Raw genomic sequence first — 22,413 nt, 5'->3', positions numbered from 1 at the left:
GATATCGTGGTGGTTGTCCTGCCAGTCTTTGGTTTCTCTAAGTTACTTCTGTACAAGCACGTCTGCTTTTCTCCCTCCTTGTATCCTTCAAGGGGTATAGGGAAAGTGACCTACCTCAGAGAGGCTAGCAGAGTAGGAAACCAGAGAGAATGCTGGTGTGTATGTGCGTGTGTCAGAGCCAGAGACAGAGAGCTGGGAGGGGCATTGGGGGGCTGGACTTTAGAGCCCATTGGTGGTGTCAGGTAGGTGATATGCATGTGTGTTTATACAGGAGTTGATGGTATAATACCAGCTCTGTATTAATTTGGCCTATGACTATGAGATAGGCACATCTCATTTGGTGCAGTATTTTAAAATATGTTTATGAGTTATTCTGACAGTTTAATCTATGGTGTTTCATGGAGAGAAACAAAAGGGAAATCTCATAAATGGTTTGTTTTAAGGATTATTTTTATTGTGCTGTTGAGAATACATTTGCAACAGAAAAAAAAAGTTCGGTTGTTTGCCAATTTACAAAGCACTTCCCAAATACATCATCTATCCCTCAGCCTTTTGCTCTTGATGTCATTCATTTGCCCATTTACAGAAGAAAATCAATGAGTTCTGAAAGTGAGAAGAGACCTGCTGGAGTCAAATGCCAGAGTTTGCATCTGAAGCACTGGACTCTGCCTCTGGTGACTCCAGACTCCTCCAGCTCTGGGAGAGTGAGCCCTCTGTTACGTGCTGAGTCTGGGCCTCTATAACTAAATGGCGAGATGGCAAGTGTGGACTTGCAGGATGCGACTCATCTCTATTGCCGACTGTGACCATGACCATGGCCCCTCTCCCTTCTCTGTCTTCAAGTAGGGGGATGAAGCAGTTGCCATGTGGGTGAGGCCTAAGACTCTCGGTCATCTAGCACCAAGGCTGTATCCACCGTGTCTTCCTCTGTGCTCTTGGACACACGTGTTGGGGGTGTGATGAGCTGTGTATGGCTGTTTGGATTTTCCTTGATTATGTAAACTGGTGGCTTGTGCCAAGAACATTCCATTCCCCAAAGCTCTGAGGTTGGTCCCTCCCCTGGGCTGACTTCATTTCCTTTTTGGGGGAGGTGTATTTGTCAAGTTGCCGGGCAGTGAGGCAACTGGCAGTGCCTCTCGGGCGTGAGGTACCTGGAGTTCAGGGACCCCCAACCTGTTGACAATGACAGCAGATGAATTGGTTTTCTTTGTGAATGGCAAAAAGGTAAGCAGAAGCTGACTTTTCCTCTGGTTTCCCTGATCCATGGGAGGAATGTTTGTCCTCTCTATTTTGGGTTCTCACTCACTTGTTCGCCTTCTCTCTTTCTCTTCCTTCAAAGCTATTCCTGAATTTGGGGTATCACTGGGCAGAGAAGACTTTCTCGGGTCTAGAACCCAGTCAAGATCTTCATGGGGCAGAGGAGCGATGGGGAGGGAAGAGAGAAGAGGGGTATATGTGAGCACTTCCCTCCTCCAGGCTCCCAGCCTGTAGAGATGCTGGCACCAAGCTCAGAAATGTGGACAGGGTTCTCAGTGAGATTGGAGGTCACCCACCCCACCTCTATTTTGGTGTTTAATCAAATGTACCCTAAGGCTTTTGTTGCTTTATTTACTGAGAAAAGCAACAGGAATGTGTTTTCTTGTTAATCTCAGGGTATAACGTGTACACAGCTTTGATTCTGAAATTTCATCCATATCAATGTAAGAGCTCACTTGCGTGAGGACATATACTGACATCTTGTGGCAAGTCACAATTCTTGTTTCCTGAAGGGCATGGGTCCCCCACCCCACACTTGGTTATATGTATAAATATTGCAAACCTCTTACTTTGATAAAAATTGCCCACTTGGATCAACTTCACTGTGTGCATAGGGACCTAGGAAAAGTGGGGATGGAATGGGGCAGAGGAGGGTCTTATGACATGGGTACCAGTCCTTGCAGCACCAGAAGGGTAAGAATCTTTGCAAATTTTAAGGCAGTTGGAGAGAGCTGTAAACACATCGCATTGTCTCCCTTGTCCTCCACTTGCCCTCCCTCCTCCTGTGCTGAGGTGCTTGCTTCAGCTCCCTGATTGGGAATAAAGTGGACAGTAAAAGGGTAGCTGTGGTTGTACATTGTGAATGGCCATGTGGATTTTATGAGCGAGGACCACACCCAGGAGTCAGAGCAGTTTTGTTTCGCAATATTGGCAATTTTAAGTTGAGAAACTAGGCGACTTTGGAGGAAGTTTTCAAGAATTAAAATGCAACTAGTGCTGAAATTGTCGGGTGTGTTTGGGTGACTAGCAGGGGAATGCTGTGAGCTGCTGCAGTGTAAGGGGCTTCCAAGGTGGTCGCACTCACTTTCAGTGGTGTCAGCGGGTGGCCCTGGGGAAGGAGGTCCCCCGCGCTCTTTCGGGTGCAGAGTGGTTTCCCTGAGTTGACTTGCTTTCAGGGTTGGCCTCTGACAGCAAACCAAGAGGTAAGGCAAAGCTTCCACGTTGGTGGTTGTAAGATTTCTGCAGCCAAGAATTCCAACAATGCTGTCACACGCAGCAGGTACATTGGAGAGATTAAGAAACAGTTGCTGAATAGGTCTTCTTCACATATTACTTACACAGAGGCATCTTCCGTGGCATTTTTCTAAGTGATTTTTGTAATGAGTGAGCAGCTGGATTCAGCGACTTAACTCAAAGGTTTGATGATTTATGAAGCCATCAATTCATGTGTGACAGTGCAAGGTTCTTGCTTTAGGGATGGTTGCTGTGATGCACCAAATCTAGAAAGCAGCATTTCAAGGTCAGTCTGGTTTGTTGAAAATTGTTTCCCTGTGTATTTTATTTTCACCTTAGGAAAGCAATTTAAAATTTTTTAGATGCTCTTATGGCATCAAACCCTACCATCTCTTGAAACTTCGACTACCTCCAGTCTCTGTGATGAATATTGGCACATTTAATTTTGTAAACACGGACTTTTGAGAATCTACTGGAAAGGTGGTGAGGCAAGGCGAGGAGAGAGGAGGTGGAAACAGTGCTGTAAACCTGGACCAACCAAGGAATTCCCAGTCAATAGAGGCGGCTGTTTCTTCGCGATTCTATTCTCAAGGTGGTCTAGATCTCTCTTTACCAGACACTGTGCAAGGAGGTTACCAAAGAAGCTGATGGAACCTGCTGACTCACTCTTAAATGTGCACTTCCTCCTCTTCCTGTTTCAGACCACTGTCTAGGACTCTTGTCTTCACTCGCTGTGATCCTGGAGAGGGTGTAAGATACAAATGATCAAATATCTCCAGAGCCTTTCTGTGGTGGTGACAGGCCTTGGTGACTATGGCTTCCACTTCCTCTGATTTGAAGTCAGAGTCAAAGGGAAAGAGTTGCCCGGTATTTTGGTATCACTGTAGTGACCATGCTTTTGGCTGGAATCCTTTTTTTTTTAATGTATTTTTAATTGGAGGATAATTGCTTTACAATGTTGTGTTGGTTTCTGCTGTATGACAACGTGAATCAGCTATAAGTGTGCATATATCCCCTCCTTCTTGAGCCTCTCTCCCAACCGCCATCCCACCCCTCTAGGTCGTTACAGAGCACTGAGCTGAGCTCCCTGTGCTATACATCTGCTTCCCACCAGCTATCTACCCACACATGGTAGTGCAGACATGTCAGTGTTGCTGTCTCAATTTGTCCTGCCCTCTGCTTCCTCCACTGTGTCCACACGTCCATTCTCTATGTCTGCCTCTCTGCAGTCCATTCTCTGTGTCTGCCTCTCTGCAGTCCATTCTCTGTGTCTGCATCTCTGTTCCTAGCTGTGGGGCGGTTGGGTTGGGCGGGGGCGGGGAGTGCTGTATTCTTGTTATTCAAACAGTCCCTCTCTGGTTAGTGAAGATGTTGACCCCTGGAGAAGTCTAGAAAATTCTGCATGGAGGGTACAGCTGAAAGTGTCCAGGAGTGACGCCCACGAGAAGCAGCAGTCAGTGATAAGTCAACATTCAGTCACCTACCCACCTACTCCCCTTGTTATCAACATTTACAAGCTCCTCCCAGGCCTGAGCCTATGGGACACACAGGCATGAGAGGAATACAGTCTCCAAGACCGGGCATTTACCATTTGGGAGCTAATGAACCGGTTGGCAGAGTAGATTGTGATCAGGTAAATTACCATATTCCAAAATGTATTTCAAAGACAAGAATCCCCACAAGATGTTCTTCTTAGATATTCTTAGACCATTTTGTTGGCACATAGTAGGTGCCCAATTAATGTGGAAAGGATGAATGGATGGATATCAAAACCCTGAGAAATCCTCTACTAAAGAAATTTATTTTTCAAACTTTGAACTTTAAAAGTTAAACTTAGGAGCCTAACTGGACTTGGGGAAGGGGTATACTCAACTCCATCCCATCCTGTCCCACCAAAGCGTGGAGAAAAATACTTGTGAAGTTCAAAGTCCAGACACACAGGCTCACCAAGAGACTGAGAGAAAAAAAAAAATAAAAGTTAAACTTAAAAAAAAAGTTAAACTTAGAATGAAGTTGCAAGAAATCTTGCTAAATGAATGCCAACAAAGAAATCAAATCTTGCTAAATGAATGCCAACAAAATGATATATAGGTACCTAGATATATAGATCTATAAGTACATAATTTTATATATTTAAATATGTAATTAGTTGGGATGAACATATAAAGTATAAAATTTTCTTTACGAACCATTAAGGATAAATTTCAGATATCATACTTCTTTCTCCCTTAAACTAAGAATAAGGGTATTCTTACATAACCACAATCTATTTATAAAAATCAGAAATCTAGTGTTACTATATCATTATTATCTAATCTATAGACTTTATGCAGCATGACTCCAATTTTCCTAAAAATGTAATTTATAGCTTTCTCTCCACAACCCGGGACCCAGGATCATGCCTTGTACTTAGTTCTCAAGTCCGTTTTTGTTGTTGTTATTGTTCAGTCACTAACTCATCTCTGACTCTTTGTGACCTTATGGACTGCAGCATGCCAGGCTCCTCTGTTCACCACTATGTCCCAGAGTTTGCTCAAGTTCATGTCCATTGAGTTGATGATGCCATCCAACCTCTGTCTCATCTTATGTTGCCCCCTTCTCCTCATGCCCTCAATCTTTCCCAGCATCAGGGTCTTTTCCAATGGGTTGGCACTTTGTATCAGGTGGCCAAAGTATTGGGGCTTCAGCTTCAGCATCAGTCCTGCCAATGACTATTCAGGGTTGGTTTCCTTTAAACTTGACTGGTTTGATCTCCTTGCAGTCCAAGGGACTCTCAAGAGTCTTCTCCAACACCACAGTTCAAAAGCATCAATTCTTTGGCACTCAGCCTCCTTTATGGTCCCACTCTCACATTTATACACGACCACTGGAAAAGCCATAGCTTTGACTATACGGACCTTTGTCGGCAAAGTGATGTCTCTGCTTTGTAATACTCTGTCTAGGTTTATCATAGCTTTTCTTCCAAGGAGCAAGCGTCGTTTAATTTCAGATACCTTTTCCTTATAATTCAAGAACATGTGGGACCCCTAGTACAGGTTCTCTAAAGAAACTCTTATCACACGTCTCTCTGTGTGTGTATGTATGCTAAGTGGCTTCAGTTGTGTCTGATTCTTTGTGAACCTATGAGCTGTAGCAAGCCAGACTCCTCTGTCCATGGGATTCTCCAGGCAAGAATACTGGAGTGGGTTGCCATGCTCTCCTTCAGGGGATCTTCCTGACCCAGGGATCGAACCCTCATCTCTTATGTCTCCTGCATTGGCAGGCAGGTTCTTTACCACTAGTGCCCCCTGGGAAGCCCCTTATGACATGTGCTCTCCCTTTAATCACCCCAGTCATCGAAACCCTATTGTGCTTGATGATGCAAGAGGAGAAGTGAAACAGGTTTTTACAAATTTCCTTCGATGATTTCCATCAGGACCTGGCACTGCACTTTGTAAGACAAGCTTTCTATCTTATTGAACATTCTGTTCATGGGCCTTTGGTTTGAGACTTTTCCTCCATTTCTAACCCGTGTTAGTGCTGTTGATTGTGATAACCCAACTCAAATATACTCTGCTATGATCACAGGCCGACCGAGTCTGGCCATCTACTGCCTAAGAGTCTACTCTCCAGGAGGCAAAGCCAGAGGTCTGTCCCTGGGGTACACAGATGTTATCCAGCAGTTGGAAATGAAATGATATACTTATCTCAAAGGGGACTTTGCCTTGATCAGCCCAGCATGGCAGGTGCCACACCTACGTGTCTGTCATGGGTCCAGAGCCCAACATGAATACAGAATTTTAGAATTTCAGGGTGTCCATTTGCACACAATTTGGCTTGCAGATAATATGTTCATCTTATGGAATGGTCAAGAAAAGTACCTTCATTTTCATGATATGTTTAACTCACCTCCATTACCTCTGCAAATTCTTGGGTGAGACAATGGCTAAGTATGTGTTTAATATAGTTTTCTTTTGTGTTTGTTTTTATAGGTGGTGGAGAAAAATGCAGATCCAGAAACAACCCTTTTGGCCTACCTGAGAAGAAAGTGTATCCTGACTTTGGAGTGAGGATGAGGGAGAGGGGCCACTGGGAACTCATTCTCTGGGCCCTAGGCCATTTGCTAGTAACTGGTCTGGAGGCCATGGAGTACAGAGAAAACAGTGCTGGATTAGGGCTCTGGATCTCTGCATTTTAGCCACAACTCTGTCAGTTGGCAGCTCTCTGACCCCAGGAAGTCATTTGAACTCTGTTGGTCTGAAATTCTCAGCTGCCAAGTAAGAATGTTGTCCTTGATATTCTTCAAGGTCTCTTGCATTTAAGACTCCAGTAACACTGAGGTTTAATCCTGGGCCTATAAAACAAACAGTTCAAAAAGGCCATCCTTAGCCCTGACCAGCTTCATGGCCTTTCCCCTCCCCACCAGGAAGAATGGGTGTGGGGCCTGGCTCAGCGGACCTTTGTTAATGCAGGAATGCGCTTCCCAGGAAGGCTTTCAAGCTCTGTGAAAGGAAAGGGAAACTCAGAGGAGGGGGTATTCTGGGGGAAAGGGATGCCTGAGGTAGGAATCGTGAAGAGGCACCATCCACTGTGGGAGTGGCAGGTGCCGGGAAGCATGGGGTGGGGGACTCCTGGGGGGTGGGGTGTTGCTCCGCCCCCAGTGTGGGGAGGGCTTCTGTAAGATCCCGCATCCCTTTTGTTCTTTCATAGTAGGAAAGGATTCTGAGACCTTGGAACAAAACCAACAGTAAAGACAATAGGAGATAACATCTAATGGGCACTGCTCATGTACAGGCAGAGTGCAGGAGATTTGTGTAGGCTGTCTCACTGACTCCACAGCGATCCCTTTGATAGAGGAGGAAGTGAGGCTGGGAGTGTTCAGGCACCTGCCTCCCCCACATCATGTTTTCTGGACACATGCTGGGAGAGCTGGACTGAAGCCCAGCGCCAAGGTCTGAACCTCCCACCCACCACTGGAAACTTTCTAGGGGTCTGCTGTAGAGTGATGCCCATCCTGACCTCTGTCAACAAACCCTTACAGCTCCCAGAGGTGGGGGTGTCTTGTGGCTCTTTCCAGTGATGTATTTTGGAACAGCAAAAAGGTGTTCCCACCCACAGGAGCGAACCTGGACTCCATGGCCTTCCCTCTTGTTCTTTCACCTCCTATCAGAGAGTGGCTGGCTCTAGTGTACTTTGTCCTGGATTTTTGACCTGGAGGGGGCAGGTCTGGAGATTCACAGCACATGGACCTGATGGTATTTTTGTAGAGGCAGAGTCACTCAGCAGGATGAGGGAACTGCACGAAATTCCATTTCCAGCCCATCTACCTAGGCAGCCTGGAAAGAGAGGCTCATTCTTAGATTCTTGGCATCAATTTTAGTTTTCTAATAAGGTTGTAAAGACCCAGCAGGCTCACAAGTTCCTGATCATAGCATTGGTTGGTTTAAATGCCGAATCTCAAATAAAATCCAACCCTGAAAGATAGTTTCATGTAAATATGAAGTCCTTGTGGCTTGTTGCTGCCTGTGTTAAGAGTTTATTTGTCAGAGTTCCAGGCAAGAGAGAAGACTCTAAACTTGACTTCTACCTTGGCTTCCAGAAAGATCCCCAGGCTAGCAGAAGACCTCTAGACTACTTTGGGCTGCTTCCTTTCATCCTCATGAGCCCCTAGAATGATCTTAACTGCTAATCTCATAGGTCCAGATTAGTGAAAGGAAAAACTCTAGATCTAGAAAGCCCTCTTCAGCTGTACCTTAAAAGAGGCAGCAGCATGGTGAAGGAGGAGGCCCCAAATCCAGAATCAGAGGACTGTGTTTGGGCCCTAACACTCAAAGTAACTGACTGTTACCTTGAAGGGCTCACATTACGTCTTGGGTCTCAGTCTTTCCTCCTTCTTTCCTTCCTTCCCTCCCTCCCTCCTTTCTTTCTTTCTTTCATTTCACTGTTTCTTACAGCAGTTCCTGCCCTACTCACTAACCAAATTATTGTGAACATCAAACATGGGTATGAATGCTTTCCAAGTAGAAGATGCTCTATCATTGTTAGTTATTAACTTTATCTTAAAATTAGGGAAATAGCCAGGAGATAAGATACCCAGCCCTCTCCATCTTCAGCAGGAAGCTGAAAGGCTTGGAGGCCTGGGGGCTTGAGGGAGAAGCAGCAGTGCGGCTTGTGTGTCCCATGGGAAAGAGGCCACCATAATTACTGTTCTCCAAAGCAGCCTATTAGTTAGGCACTTTTCAAACTTCAAAAAGTATCAGAGTCTTAATTTCTCCCAGGACATAAGCGATGTCTCCAATATTGGCTTTTGACCCCAAAAATATCCTCATTTTAATTTCCTTTCACATATCTTATGGGATGGATATTCAGAAGCCCTTAACGCAGCTCTAATTTTTGTCCCCAGACTTCATCAGTCCAAGAGGTTTGGCGAGGGAATGAGGGATGCCAAACTCAGCAAGTCCTATACTGGCCTGAGTGGCTTCGCTGCATGTCCAGCTAGGGTGATGAGGGTTGCCCCACATGCTCCATCTTTGAGGCACCTGATTCACCTGCTCAGTGAGCCGACCAGTTTGGGGGCCTGTTAAGGCCACACCTAGAAGACTGTGATCCCAAGAAGATCTCCAGGTATAGAGAGCAGTGGTGCTCCAGTCCCAGGGGAATGACACGTGGGCCAGGGCCTTTCCTCCTCTGCAAGTGGAGCTGGCCCCATCCCTGCCTCCCCGGGCTGCAGGGCAGCCTCTCTGAGTGGGAGGCTGTTTGGGCCTCGGGGCTGAGGGCCCTGAGCCGTGTGCAGATGGATGACTGTTCACTTGCAGCTCAGCCCAGGCATTTCCCAGCAGCCCAACAAAGACTTTTTTCTTTGAGTTCATATTCCTTAACCCTTGACTTTCCAGTGGGGCTGAGAGGAACCAAGCTGGGCTGTGGAGAAGGGGGCTGTGGGGCTTGTACAGTGATGCTTTCCAAGTATGATCGTCTCCAAGACAAGATCATGTATCCTTTGCTTGCTGGCTGGTTGCCTTTGGGGACTAGGATGCAGGGGTCAGCTTTTGAATGATGGTGTATCTGTGTGTATCTGTGTGCATGTGTGTGTCTGTATGTGTGTGTATGCACACATGTGGGTAAATCCCTGTGTTCCTGAATAGGCTTTGATCATGACCAGGGATATAATAGAATGATTTCTTAGGGAGCATCTTCCTGGCTTTTAAATATGGACAAGATTCTCCACTGCTGATAAAATGAGCTTTCTAAAATTCAGACTCATTTCACATCCCATGAAATCCTTCAATAGGCCTCCATTGCCCCCAATCTAAGTCCAATTTTTTTGCTCAACATGTGAGGTCTTTCAATTTGCCCCACCTTTCCTCTCCAGTTTTCTTTCTCTCCATGGGTCCAGCACTCCGCTCATGCAGAAACAGATATGAACTACCAGTGCTCCATGTCCACTCATTTCTTGGTCTCTGCACAAGCTGTTTCCCATCTTGAATGTCCTTTTTTCAAGGACTTCTCTACCTGACTAACTCTTATTAACACCTTAGGACTGGGCAAAATACCACCTCCTCCAGGAAGACTTCCTTGACCTCCTAAGACTGGGTTGGGAGCCCTTTGTGCTGGTTCTTTGGTGCCACGTGCACAGCCCTCCTGCAACCCTTTACCATAAGATATTTAAACTGCATCTTCACGCTGGTTTCTGCTTTCCTGAGTTGAAGGCAAGCTATTAAAGGACAGAGGTTTTGTCTGATTCACCTTAATTTCCTCAGCCCTCAGCAGGGTGCCTGGTATAAGGTTGGTCTTCAGTAACTGATGTTGGTTGCATGAGTGAGTGAGAGATGAGTAAAAGGATGGAGGTGGGGAAGCTCTAAGGGCTATTCATCTGGGGATTTTTGCCTCCCTCTTTGAATGGGATAAATGGAGGTGAGTGAAAGCAGAGAAGCAAAAGTGACAGGAGGTTCTGAAATTGAAGTGGCTAAGGGCCTCCCTAGTAGCTCAGCTGGTAAAGGATCTTCCTGCAATGCAGTTTGATTCCTGGATTGGGAAGATCTCCTGGAAAAGGGATAGGCTACCCACTCTAATATTCTTAGGCTTCCCTGGTGGCTCAGACTGTAAAGAATCTGCTTGCAATGCAGGAGACTTGGGTTAGATCCCTGGGTTGGGACGATTCCCTAGAAGAGGGCATGGCAGCCCACTCCAGTATTCTTGCCTGGAGAATCCCCGTGGACAGAGTAGCCTGGCGGGCTACAGTCCATGGGATCACATGACTGAGCAACTAAGCACATAGAGAAAAAGGGACCTCCCAGAGGCTTCCTCTTAGCTCAGCCTCCAGGATCTACCTGAGTAAGAGGCAGCTGAAAGTGCCCCTGGCTTCCATGCTCCAGCCCAGAGGCCTAGGGTGCACCAGCGTGACCCCACAGGACACTGGAGGGGCTCAGGCCCTGGCCTGGGTGGAGAGATGAGGATACCTGTGGAAAAGAGAACATAATGTAGAGTGAGGAGAAGTGACACAAGCATCACAAATCTCCCAGACCCTGCACTCGGGTCTGCTCTGATGGCCTAAATGGTCAATGGGATGACCTTAATCTGGGGTTCCAGCCACTTTTCTGCCAATGCCTGCCTGGCTCCCATCTGCACCTTGCACCACGTGGCTGTGACGACTGTGGAAGGAATTGGAAGCACCAAGACGAGGCTGCATCCTGTGCAGGTAACCAGAGGCTCTTCCCAAGGCTGCAGACTTGCTCTGGATTGCTGGGATGAGGATTGCAGCCTGAGGCAAGGAGGCATTCTAGCCAGCCACCCCCCTCAATTCCTTGTGGAGGTCAGGAGCTAGCTGTGAGGTGGCAAGAGGAGACACCCGAGCCTGAAGCTCTCTCCTGTGTTTGAGTGGCTGGTGACATTGCATGGCCCCGTGGGAATCAAGAGATCAACTGGATCTGGTGGCTGGAGGTCTAGCTGTACCAGAGCTGGGGTGGGGAGGGGCAGAGGACCTTCCTCTCTGTGCCCAAGTGTGCTTAGGAAGCCCCCTGCCTTCTCGGATTGAAGATTCCAAATGCTGTGTGCCTTTGATCAAAAGCCCACCTACTCCCTGCTCCCTCCCACAGGAATTCCATTGCACCTCTCACCTCCCTCCCACAGATCACCCAGACACAGGCTCATTAAAATGGTGGTTAGCAAGGGCTGAGTCAGAGACACATGGGTGTCTGACCAAGGCTTTCTCCCTGATGGTATAGAGCACCTGATGATGGGTTGGGATTGGGAACTCTTTGGACAAGAGTGGGCAGTAGTCAGGGTTCTGTGGAGTGAGAAAGGATGTTCACAGACTAGGTGGAAGAGGGCCCACACGGGAACAGAGCACAGTGGAAGGAAAGGCCGCTGTTCCCAGTGCTCATGTTAAACTGAGATCTTTGGGAGGGTGTAATCACAGAAGGTGTCTGAGCTAGACCCTTTTCTTAATATTCCCTGTACCATATCATTCAGATCTTGTCTTCCTTGCATCCCTGACATGAATCCTGGAGCCAGGGCTGCCAGTTGAGCAAGCCAATTATACCCCGAGATGGAGCATCTTGGACCAGTCATAGTGGGGTGAGGTGGTATTACATCAGAGTGGGGCGAGGTGGTATTACGTCACCTGTGTGGCTTCGCTTCCTAGGCAGGAAAGTGGTAGGTTACTAAACTTCTCCAACTTGCAGCAGGGGTGAGAGGGTTAATGAGGGCTTGTAATTTACTTTGAAACAAATAGACGAAAGAAAGAAGGAACTATTTAAACACAGGGATCACATCTGTAGAATCAGGGGAAAGCCCTCCTTTTCCAATGGTACAGAGCCTTATTCCCGATGCACTTCTTTTGGCTCCAGATAAGCTTAGATTCCACTTTCCCTTGTCCGTTTGCATTTTCCTCTGGGATTCTATGACACCACATTTCCCCCTCCCTCCGTGGTGGAACCATGTGCAGCCCCTCCTCAGCTCAGTCCCTGACCGCTGCAGCGCCCTGGGTTCTGGCCTGGGCCCAGTGCCTTCTCCACCTTCATACTCTCCCGACATGAGTTTAAGGCCATCTCCATATCTTCAGGTTCAACCTCTCCTCAGAAATCAGACTCCGATTTCCAGCTGCCTACTTGAATCACTAGATGGATGTCTGATCTCAGACTTAACAAAAACTCTATTTCCTCTCAACTTCGTTCTCCTCTGGTCTTCCTCCGTCTGAGTCAATGGCAAAGCATCCACCCAATTGCTCACGACAAAAATCTAGGAGTCCCCTGTGATGTTTGCATTCCCTACACCCAGTCCATCCAGAAGTAATAGCTACTCTGCCTCCAGACTTTACAATGATTCTTCATTTGTTTCTCTGTCTCCCCTACTACTGTTTCATCCAAGTCACATCCCCTTCCGCCTAGGCCACGTCAGTGTCACGATCCCCTGTGTCTTCTCATGCCCCCACAGCCATTCTCTACTCAACAGCTAGAGTGATTCTTTAAAAACACAAATTCAATCATATCAAGCCCTGCTGAAATTCTCCTAAAGGCTTCCTGTCATCCCACCCAGAATCACAGTCAGGATCCCTAATCCTGGCTGTGAAGAGCTGCAGCTCTGGCTGCTTCCTATTCCCCCAGCTGACATCTCTCGTCCCAGGGTTCCACCTGTCCCGGCCTTTCAGCAGATTTTCACACTGTCTGTGCTCAGAGCCTTTTTACTCACTGTTCCTTCTGCCTGGGTAACTTACTTCCTTGTTCCAAATCAAATTCACCTTAAAGGTCGCTTTATCAGAATGGCCCTTCTGACCACTCCAAATAGCCACTAGTCACTCTGAGTCATGTCATCTTGTACTAATACTCTATATAGCACCAACCTTCACCTCGAATTATCTTCTTTGTTTTTGTCAGTATTTCCCCCACAAGGATGTGAGCTTCATGAGACCAGGGACTTCATCTCTCTTCTACATGCTCCATCCCCAGGGCCTATACTATGCCTGGCACATGATAGATTCTCAGTAAATACTTCTCAAATGAATGATTATCTGTGCTAACATTCTAGCAATTTTACTTGACGTACATTCCAAGAGAGATTTCCAAGAGATTAAAAACTAATGTAGATGAGGAGAATTCCGTTGTAATAAAGATCTGGCAGGTCTGAAAACTCTGTGACATTCAATGCTTTCAGTGAATTCTATAGCACACATTCCCCAATTCTTAAATCTCCATCCATTGGACTTCAAGAATTGCCTTCATTTAAGAATACAGAGGCATTCTAATTTGGAATAAAATGCATTCATCTGGTTGATTTTGGATTGCGGGGTAGTGTAGTTGAAAGAACCTGACACAGTTCTTGCATTCCCCACGTGCGATCTTACACACATACGTAAATCTCTTAAATCTTCCTCCTCTGTCTTTAGTGAAGAGAGTGGTTCTAATTGCTGCTGTTCTTTGAGGGGGGTGTTCTATTTATAACTGCCACTGGTTGACTCCCTACTCTGTGCTAGGTGTGATGGCTAAGCGTTTTACATGAATGATCTCACTGAATTCTCAGCACAGCTCTGGAGATAAGTGCTAGGGTAGCGCTAAACAAACGGACAAGGTTTAGGGAGGCTTGGTAACCTGGTAAGTGGGGACACTTGGGTTTGACTTTGGGCAGTGCAGACCGTCAACGCGGGCTGTCTTCAGTTGAGTCACGGAGGGAGCCTGGCAGGGGTTCTGCCAACACAGGTGTCTATGTCATCTGCCCCTTTTAGGAGAGAATCGCCAAAAGTCACGGCTCTCAGTGTGGGTTCTGCACCCCCGGCATCGTCATGAGCATGTACACACTGCTTCGGAATCAGCCCGAGCCCACTGTTGAAGAAATCGAGGATGCTTTCCAAGGTATGGGCCTTGTGCAGGGCCCAGGAGGCAAAGGGGCAAGTGGGTTTCTGAGGAGGGCAGGGCAGGGGCAGAGTGGAAGCCAGGAGTGAACTAGGAGTTCCAGGCACTTTTGAGGGAAAGGCTCAGGCGATCCCATCATGGTAGCTAAGATTTACTGGGAAATTGGCCCTATCTTAATTTGAAGAGCACTTGGTTGGTTTGAAGACCTTCTGGGTTCTCCTGCCTTGGTGTCCATCTTCCTGCACTGTCTTCCTGACCCCACTCTGTGCTGGGAAGGGTGACCTTGAGTGGCTGGCGTGGGAGGAGATCATCTGGGAAATTGCACGGAAGCCAATGACATGGCATCTGCCCTGGCAGCTTCCCCAGAGCAGGGTTCCATGGGGTAAAGGCCATGTATGAGGAAGGCGGCCCTGATTCTCAGTCTCGGGCAGGGACTGGCTCCCCACTTTGCCTTCTGCAAATGGACCCAGGTGGCTGGACCTGCTATGTCTTCCTCTGAATTGAATAGAGAAGGCTTCCTATCCATTCAATTTCTTTCAGTGCATCATTTATTCCAGTCAGTTATATGAAGTCTGGTCATATGTCAGGCACTAGACAGGGTACAAGGACACAGGAATGGAAGATAGCCCCTCTCCTCAAGGAGTCCATGTTCAGAAGGGGAAGAGAGTTTATAGTTTGATAAGCTCACTGATAAAGCTTTGACTAGGAGTCACCATGGGAGGACTTAGGGGGGGCACTCAATTCAGTCTAAGCATTCTAAAAAGGCTTCTTGGAAGAAGTGGTAGATGTTTGGAAGTCAGGGGTACAAGTAAGAGGAGGATCATTCCAAGTAAAGAAAATAGAATATGTAAAGAGAGCATTTAACTGAGCTGGGAGCAAAGCCACAGACCCCTTAGCTGCCCTGGGGCCAGTGCTGACATTGCAGGTTTTTCCTCCGCCCACAGGAAACTTATGCCGCTGTACAGGCTACAGACCCATCCTCCAGGGCTTCCGGACCTTTGCCAAGGTGAGTGGGGGCTCTGGGACAGCAGTGGCCCAGTTCCTGAAGCAGCAACACTCAGGAATCACAGTTGGGAGCGATGCCAAGGGCATGTGGGTTACAGAGAAAAAAGATAAGTTGGCCAGCTGGCAGGAACTTCCGCTGTAGGTACCTAGCAAGGACGCTGGGCTCTGCCATTCTTTTTTGGGGTGTGAGGGGAAGTGGTGGTTCTCGTCAATAGACCAGAGACTTTCCTTCCAGGAAAGGCCTGGAGAGCTGGCTCCTGAAAGAGACACACCACCTAAGAGTAAACTTCCTACAGGGCGTTCGGGCTTGGCATCCTGCCTTGGTGTCTGGCATGCTCAGTCATGGTGCAGGTGCTGAATGTGACATTTAGTAACAACCCAGCCTGACTCAGCACTCGCGTCCCTCCTCCCTTGCCATCCAGGCTGCTTTCTGCAGCTGGCACTCTCCCGGATTTACGAAACTGCTAATTAGATCTCTAGATAGTGTGTGAAGCCCTGCAGTATTCATATAACTCTGAGTGAGAAACCACAGCTGGGATGAAGAGGCACCGATTACATAAATGTAGCACACACACCTGCCATATGGTAAGGAGGACCGAGAGCTGGCTTCCCCTTTCTTTGCTTAATCTCCCCAGATTTCACCTGATTCCCCAAATGGGTCAAGTTGATCCTAACTCCTATCAAACTGTCTCATCTCAGTTTGATTCTGGGTTGAGGGGAGAGTCACAGACTCCTGAGTCTTTCACTGACCTTAGGGTTGGTACAGTGCAAAAAAAGGAGTATTGTGTCCAAATAGTCCAAAAGGGTGGAGGTGGGACTTCTAAGGATGGGAAACAGCACACCCTGGTGAATGCTGTTGATATTGAGGAACCAGGAAGTATGAATTTAAATGAAAGTGATTGAAAGCTTAGATTCAGTCTGCAGACCTGGGTTCAAATCCCATTCCATCACTTAATTGATACATGATATTGGGCAAATTTCCTCATTTCTAAAATAGGGATTATAATAATACCTACCTTAAAGTGCTTGTGGAAAGAACTCCTTGTAAAGCTCTTAGAACAGTGCCTGGCAGATCCTACATTTTCAGTAAACGGCAATATAAATTATGATGCTGGTACATTTTTTCCCGTTACCCAACATTTAATCTTCATGTGCTGCTTAGGCTTCCCTGAGAACCATGGATTGTTAATCTTGTCCATGTATTTATTTCATAGGAGGCTTCTCAAAGAAAGATAATCTGACCAGTCCTCCTAGTTTCTCAAAAGAGAAGGACTTTTGGGTGTAGCTGGAAAGTATCCTCCTTCTGAGAGTCAGAGTTTTATCATTGTTGAAATGTCTCCTAAGCCCCCTTTATAGCCATACCTCCCTCAATCCTGCTGCCTGGCATGTAGAGCAGAGTCAAGTAGAGCTCGGTGCTTTAAGTAGCCCAGGTGACCGGCACACAGAGTGTGCTCAGAAGCTCATGCATGTTACTCACTGGAGCCCCCAAGGCCCTCTTCAGAGCCTTTTAACTCTTGTTTTACACACAGTTCTGACAAACTCAGGTATCTAGTTTACATGGCCACACTGGAAAAGAGTGAGGAAGCTATGCTATAGGAAGGCAGCCTGTTCACAGCAAGAAATGATAACAAAGAAGGAAATGAGGAATCATAAAAATAATCTTGAGCCTAATCATTTTAGCCTGGACTTCTCAGGTGGCACAGTGGTAAAGAATCTGCCTGCCAATGCAGGACATGCAAGAGATGCATGTTTGATCTCTGGGTTGGGAAGATCCCCTGGAGGAAGAAATGGCAACGTATTCCAGTATTCTTGTCTAGAAAAGTCCATGGATAGAGGAATCTGATGGGTTACAGTCCATAGGGTTGCAAAGAGTCGGATGTGACTGAGAGACTGAGCATGCACACACCCAGAAAGGGGAAATCTCTCTGGGGAAAAACCCTAATCTTATCCAACCTCAGCAGACCTTGAGGGCAGTGACACATAATCGTACATCACAACAAATTATGTCATAAAAAAAATCAGTGAATTATTAAGAAAAAATATCTAAGTAAGAATATGCTGGTACTTTAATTATTTGTGAAACATACTTTTGTGAAATACATCCTCCCCAACAGGGATCAGGTGAGAGAGGCTATTGTCTTACTGTATGCAGGGCCTAGTATTCCCCTACATTACTCCTTCTCCAAAAAGAGAGATGAGAAGAGGCCCTCTTCTTTCCGTCCAAACACAGAGGGGAAAGGCAAAGTGTTGTTTAGTCACGAAGTCATGTTCGATTCTTTGTGACCCCATGGACTGCAGCATACCAGGCTTCCCTGTCCTTCACTCTATCTCCTGGCGTTTGCTCAAACTCATGTCCATTGAGTCACTGATGCCATCCAACCATCTCATCCTCTGTCACTCCCTTCTCCTCTTGCCCTCAATCTTTCCCAGCATCAGGTCTTTTCCAGTGAGCCGGCTCCTCATGTCAAGTGTCCAAAGTATTGGAGCTTCAGCCTCAGTCCTTCTAATGAATGTTCAGGGTTGATTTCCTTTAGGATTGACTGGTTTGATCTCTTTGCAGGGACTCTCAAGAGTAGTGGGGGGGGGGCGGGTAGAAAATAGACAGCTCTGAGATCCAGGGGTAAAGTAGTGACTACAGGAGGGGTCTGCCAGCAGGGTGGTTGAGGCAAGCCTGAGAATTCTTGCAGGTTTCCAAAGGACCTTCAGCCTCCGTGGCCCTCTGAGAACTTCTTCAGGGACACTGATGAGCTGCGACTCATCGTTTAGTAAATGGTGGCATGAACGCTGTCTTCCATGATTCATGTAGAGAAAGGTTCCTCCCGACTACTCCCGTAGGAGCTGGCTGCTCTGGAAATGTGTCTAGGACTGAGCCTGGGAGTTTTCCCCACTCTTGTAGAACTCCACGATTCTATAGTGTCTTCTGGGGCCCTGAGCTGAGACTTCTGCCTCCTTAGGGCAGATCAGTCAGGTAAACACTCCCTTTCCCACCTTCAGTGCATTGGTTTGGGGATGTAGCAATCTGGGCCATAGTCTGTGCTCCGTCATTGGCACCTTGAGAGGTCTTGAACAAGTCCTCTGTCCATAGGTGTTGAGTCAGCAGACCTGTACATACCCTCCCGAACAGGTCCATGGTGAGGAACAAAGAGTGTGAACTTTCTGGCAAGAAGTGCCTGATAAGGAGTGAGAGGCTGTCAGGCACATCCCTGACCCAGTTCTGGTCCTAGACATCTTTGGCAGGAGCCCCACAAAGACTCCAGCCTGGGAGGTGCCCAGGACTTGATGGTTTAGAAGTAGAGGCATGAGTGCTGTGAGAACCAATGGGAATTTCTCTCGGGGAGGCTTCCTCAGGAAGCAGTACTGAAGCAGGAAAGTGAGCACAAAAAGATGTTTTGATAAAATAGGACCTAGTTTTTATGGAGAAATTTTCTTAAAATTAAATTTCTCTGTTACTTCCAGGAGAGATCCTGTTTACATATCCTCAAGTTATTTAATCTATATTTATCAAATGAGAGAAAGTAGCTAAAGCAGAGGCCCTCCCTATGGGCAGAGGCAAGTGGGCTGTGGGGGTGCAGTATCTGCTGCTCCTCTAGATGCTGGGGTGGGCTTCAAACCCAGGTTTCATTTGACAGGAATAATCTAGGTTCTTTAGCTTCTGTGAAAACTCTGCAAATATCTTTGTGTGACATTTGTGGTCATTTCTCTAGAATGGTGGATGCTGTGGAGGAAATGGGAACAACCCAAACTGCTGCATGAACCAGAAGAAAGACCACACCGTAAGTGGGTCTTTTTTGGCCTGGAAGCCTGAGGGCCAACCTCAGGTCAAAGGAGCCAGTGGGCTATCTCCACACTCTGGGCTGTGGCAGCTGGAAGAGGAAACCACTATGTTCAAACTGTGAAGTTGGTGAATGTACACCTTAGCCCTGGATCCTCTGGCAAAACCTCTTTGTCCCTGCTTCCTGGGAGCTACCTCTCCCCCAACCCAACCCCCACCCCAACCAGCCTGCCTGGGGGCTGTGGATGAGCTCACTTGGACAGAGGGCTGGGCCAGCCCTATGGGGCATTTTAATGCAGGGGACAGTGTATCCCTTATCTTCTCCCCTTTCTAGCAGGTTACTCTCTCACCATCTTTATTCAACCCAGAGGAGTTCATGCCCCTGGATCCTACCCAGGAACCCATCTTCCCTCCAGAGTTGCTGGTAGGTGATGCCCCCTGAGCCCCTGGAGACCTGCTGAGTCCCACTAGCACCCACTGGGGTCTTTGTGTCCTCTTTCTCCTCTGGGTTTCAGCCTGAATTTTCCTTTGTTTGTCTTACTCCAGGTCCCTGTGCCGCATGTTCCCACAGGGACCCACACTTCTCCTCTTCACACGTGTTGCTCACATGTGAGAAGTGGATCTGTCTGTCATGCCACGTACAGTAGTAGGAGCTCCAGAAGTGTTTGCTTACATTCTGCCTAAATCTTTTGTCTAAGCCCCAAAGCAATGCATTTTCCTTTCTGTAAGCTGTCCATTTATTTACAAAACAAACAAAGGAAAAAAAAAAAAAAAAGCCGTGTTCAAAGGACACAATCCATGATCTGCAGCCCTGTCTTAAGGACCTCTCATGCCCATTTTCTCACCTTGATGATCTTGCTCCTCCACACCAACGTTTACGGCAAACAGAAAAAACTCAAGCCACTCTCAAAGATTCTCAGGTGCAGACTTTTCTAGGAGTGGTGAACATATGAAGATGACTTTAAGAGTTCACTGGGCCAGAAAGAATGGCTTTGTAGCAGACCACCAGAATATATTTCTCTGGATCATGAAACTTTAAAAAACCATCAGTTTGATTCGGGGATTTTCCCTCCTGACTCTGCATCGCCCCTCACGCACTAGAAGTGGCCTTCCATTACGTTCCCTTCTGATAGCCCTGCTCCTGCCACCCCGTCCCCGCCTCTCACCTCCTGGAGACAATGTGGGACAGTTGAAGTCACCTTGTGGCGGCGACCTTCAACAGGTCCCGTAAACTTGATCCTCAGGCTTCTCCTTTCCTGCAAAAGAAGAGACTAACAGCACCTTCTTCCCCGAGCTCTTCTAAAGACTAAATGAAATAACGTATGTGAAAGAGCCGCGACCCAAGTCCTGCCTCAGTACCAAGTGTTTCCCCTCACTTCTTCCCTGACATGCACTTTCCCTCTGAATTAAGTACGAAGCAAATCCATAGTTGATCCTCTTGCAAACTGAAAGCAATGGCCCTGGGAATCACAGCGGGGAGGAGGAGGCCACACGGTAAGAAAATGGCATTTTCCAGAGGCTGAAAGACGTTCCACCGAAGCAGCTGCGTTTTGAAGGGGAGCGTGTGACCTGGATCCAAGCCTCCACCTTGAAGGAGTTGCTGGACCTCAAAGCTCAGCATCCCGAGGCCAAGCTGGTGGTGGGGAACACAGAGATCGGTAAGGGTGTGGGGCAGCTCTGGGCAGTCTGTCCAGTTCAGCCCCTTGTGGCTCTGTGTGTCCTACTCTGCCTTCATTTCCCCACTTCATAGGTGGAGGTGATAGTGCCTCCTCTAAGGGGCTTCCCTGGTGGCTCAGACAGGAAAGAATCTGCCTGCAGTGTGGGAGACCTGGGTTTGATCCCTGAGTCGGAAAGATCCCCTGGAGAAGGGAATGGCTTCCCACTCCAATATTCTTGCTTTTAGAATTCCATGGACAGTGGTGCCTGGTGGGCCACAGTCCATGGGGTCACCAAGAGTTGGACACAATTGAGCGACTAACACTCACTTTTCAAGGGTTGCTCTGAGTATTAACTGAGATCCTCGCTGATTGTTCTCCATAAACATTGACAGAGACCTGGCCCTATGCCAGGTATTCTAGGGGAGCCAGGGGTACCCAGATCACCTAGACCAGACTCCTTCCCTTGAGGGTCTCCCAGTCTGAGGGTAAGGGAGCAACATGAGTCAAGCGTCTGGGCCAGTACCTGACAGACCCTAGGGGTTCCATGAATGTCACTCTCCTGCCCCCTTTTTCTGAGGGTGATGTGGTAAGGCAAGGGAGAGGAAAGGCCCAAGTGTGCTTGCTGTGTTGCCCATGTCTGTGGCCACCTGCCCTGTGGTGCCACCCCCCAGACGTGAGCCTCACAGAATGTAAACAGGCCAAGGAGGCTCCAGAGGTGCCGTTCTCAGCCCCGGTGCTTGAAGACTCAGGAGCAGAGATGCCCCAGCCCCTGCTAGGCTCAGTCCATTCCTACACCTGGTGTGGCCCGTTTCCCCTTGGCTGGGTCCCCAAGCCCAGTGAGGATCTGGGGAGAGGATGGAGGCACAGGTCAGGATGGTCTCAGAGGACCCTCAGAGGCCAGGGCCGTCTCAGAGCAGCCCATTCTAGCCTGTCGGGGCTCCTATCTCTGGCTCTGGAAGAACGCCCCCACCCCAAGCCCTGGGTTCTGGTTGGTTCTGCAGCTGCAGAGAGGAGGGCCCGGCTCAGGTGTGTACTGGCGAAGTGCAGAACTGAGCCACGCTTGTGAGCACACGTGCCATATGGAGTCCCCCGCTGCAACACCGGGACTCACTGGATGGCAGGGTGAGACGTGCTTCAGGGGATAGGATCGTGACGGCCTGTGCGGCCATGACCCGAGGGCCCGGGGTCACAAGAGCTAAGGTGGAGAATGACTGGCTGGAAGAATCTTTGGGGCCCTTGGAGGTATGGCATATTCCTTACCAAGAATCACACAATGTCTTGGACTTAGTTAGATTCTAAGAGGAAATGTATTCACAAAGATACTACGAGCTCCAAATTAGAAAGAATTGCCTAAGATCACTCCACAGCTCTACTCCTCCTCCCTCCCACACCCTACCTCCACCAGTGTAACCATCTACTGCCGTGATGCTGGGGGAAGCTGGGCATCGAGAAAACCTTATCAAGATGAACCACTTATTGCCCTCTCCCTTCTTTATTCTATGAGCTGATATTCAAACAGACCAGGCTTCTCAAAGCCTGCTCCACCCTTCAGAGACCCTTCGCAGCACAATGCGGACAATGCACAGATATTTCCTTTTTAACCTTTTCTATTTGCAACCCTGTGGGTGGGGCTGGGAGGGGTGCTGTGCTGACTGGGTCTGAGGAA

At 47.9% G+C, this 22,413-nt stretch overlaps 1 protein-coding gene across 1 annotated transcript in view; it reads left to right on the top strand.

Moving 5' to 3' along the window:
* Positions 1-1,115: 1,115 nt before the first annotated feature.
* XDH (xanthine dehydrogenase) overlaps positions 1,116-22,413 on the top strand; it is a gene marked incomplete at its 5' end in the record, with an annotated part of 60,087 nt that continues 38,789 nt past the window's right edge. Inside the window, 9 exon segments of the mRNA NM_173972.2 lie at positions 1,116-1,224; positions 6,462-6,519; positions 9,363-9,459; positions 11,056-11,164; positions 14,186-14,312; positions 15,257-15,318; positions 19,022-19,090; positions 19,427-19,513; positions 20,606-20,747. Of these exon segments, the coding sequence (NP_776397.1) occupies positions 1,183-1,224; positions 6,462-6,519; positions 9,363-9,459; positions 11,056-11,164; positions 14,186-14,312; positions 15,257-15,318; positions 19,022-19,090; positions 19,427-19,513; positions 20,606-20,747 (793 nt within the window).

Source organism: Bos taurus, chromosome 11 (assembly GCF_002263795.3).
Source record: "Bos taurus isolate L1 Dominette 01449 registration number 42190680 breed Hereford chromosome 11, ARS-UCD2.0, whole genome shotgun sequence".
In the NCBI taxonomy this organism is placed as follows: Eukaryota; Metazoa; Chordata; class Mammalia; order Artiodactyla; family Bovidae; genus Bos; species Bos taurus.
This window is presented reverse-complemented; position numbering and strand designations above follow the sequence as displayed.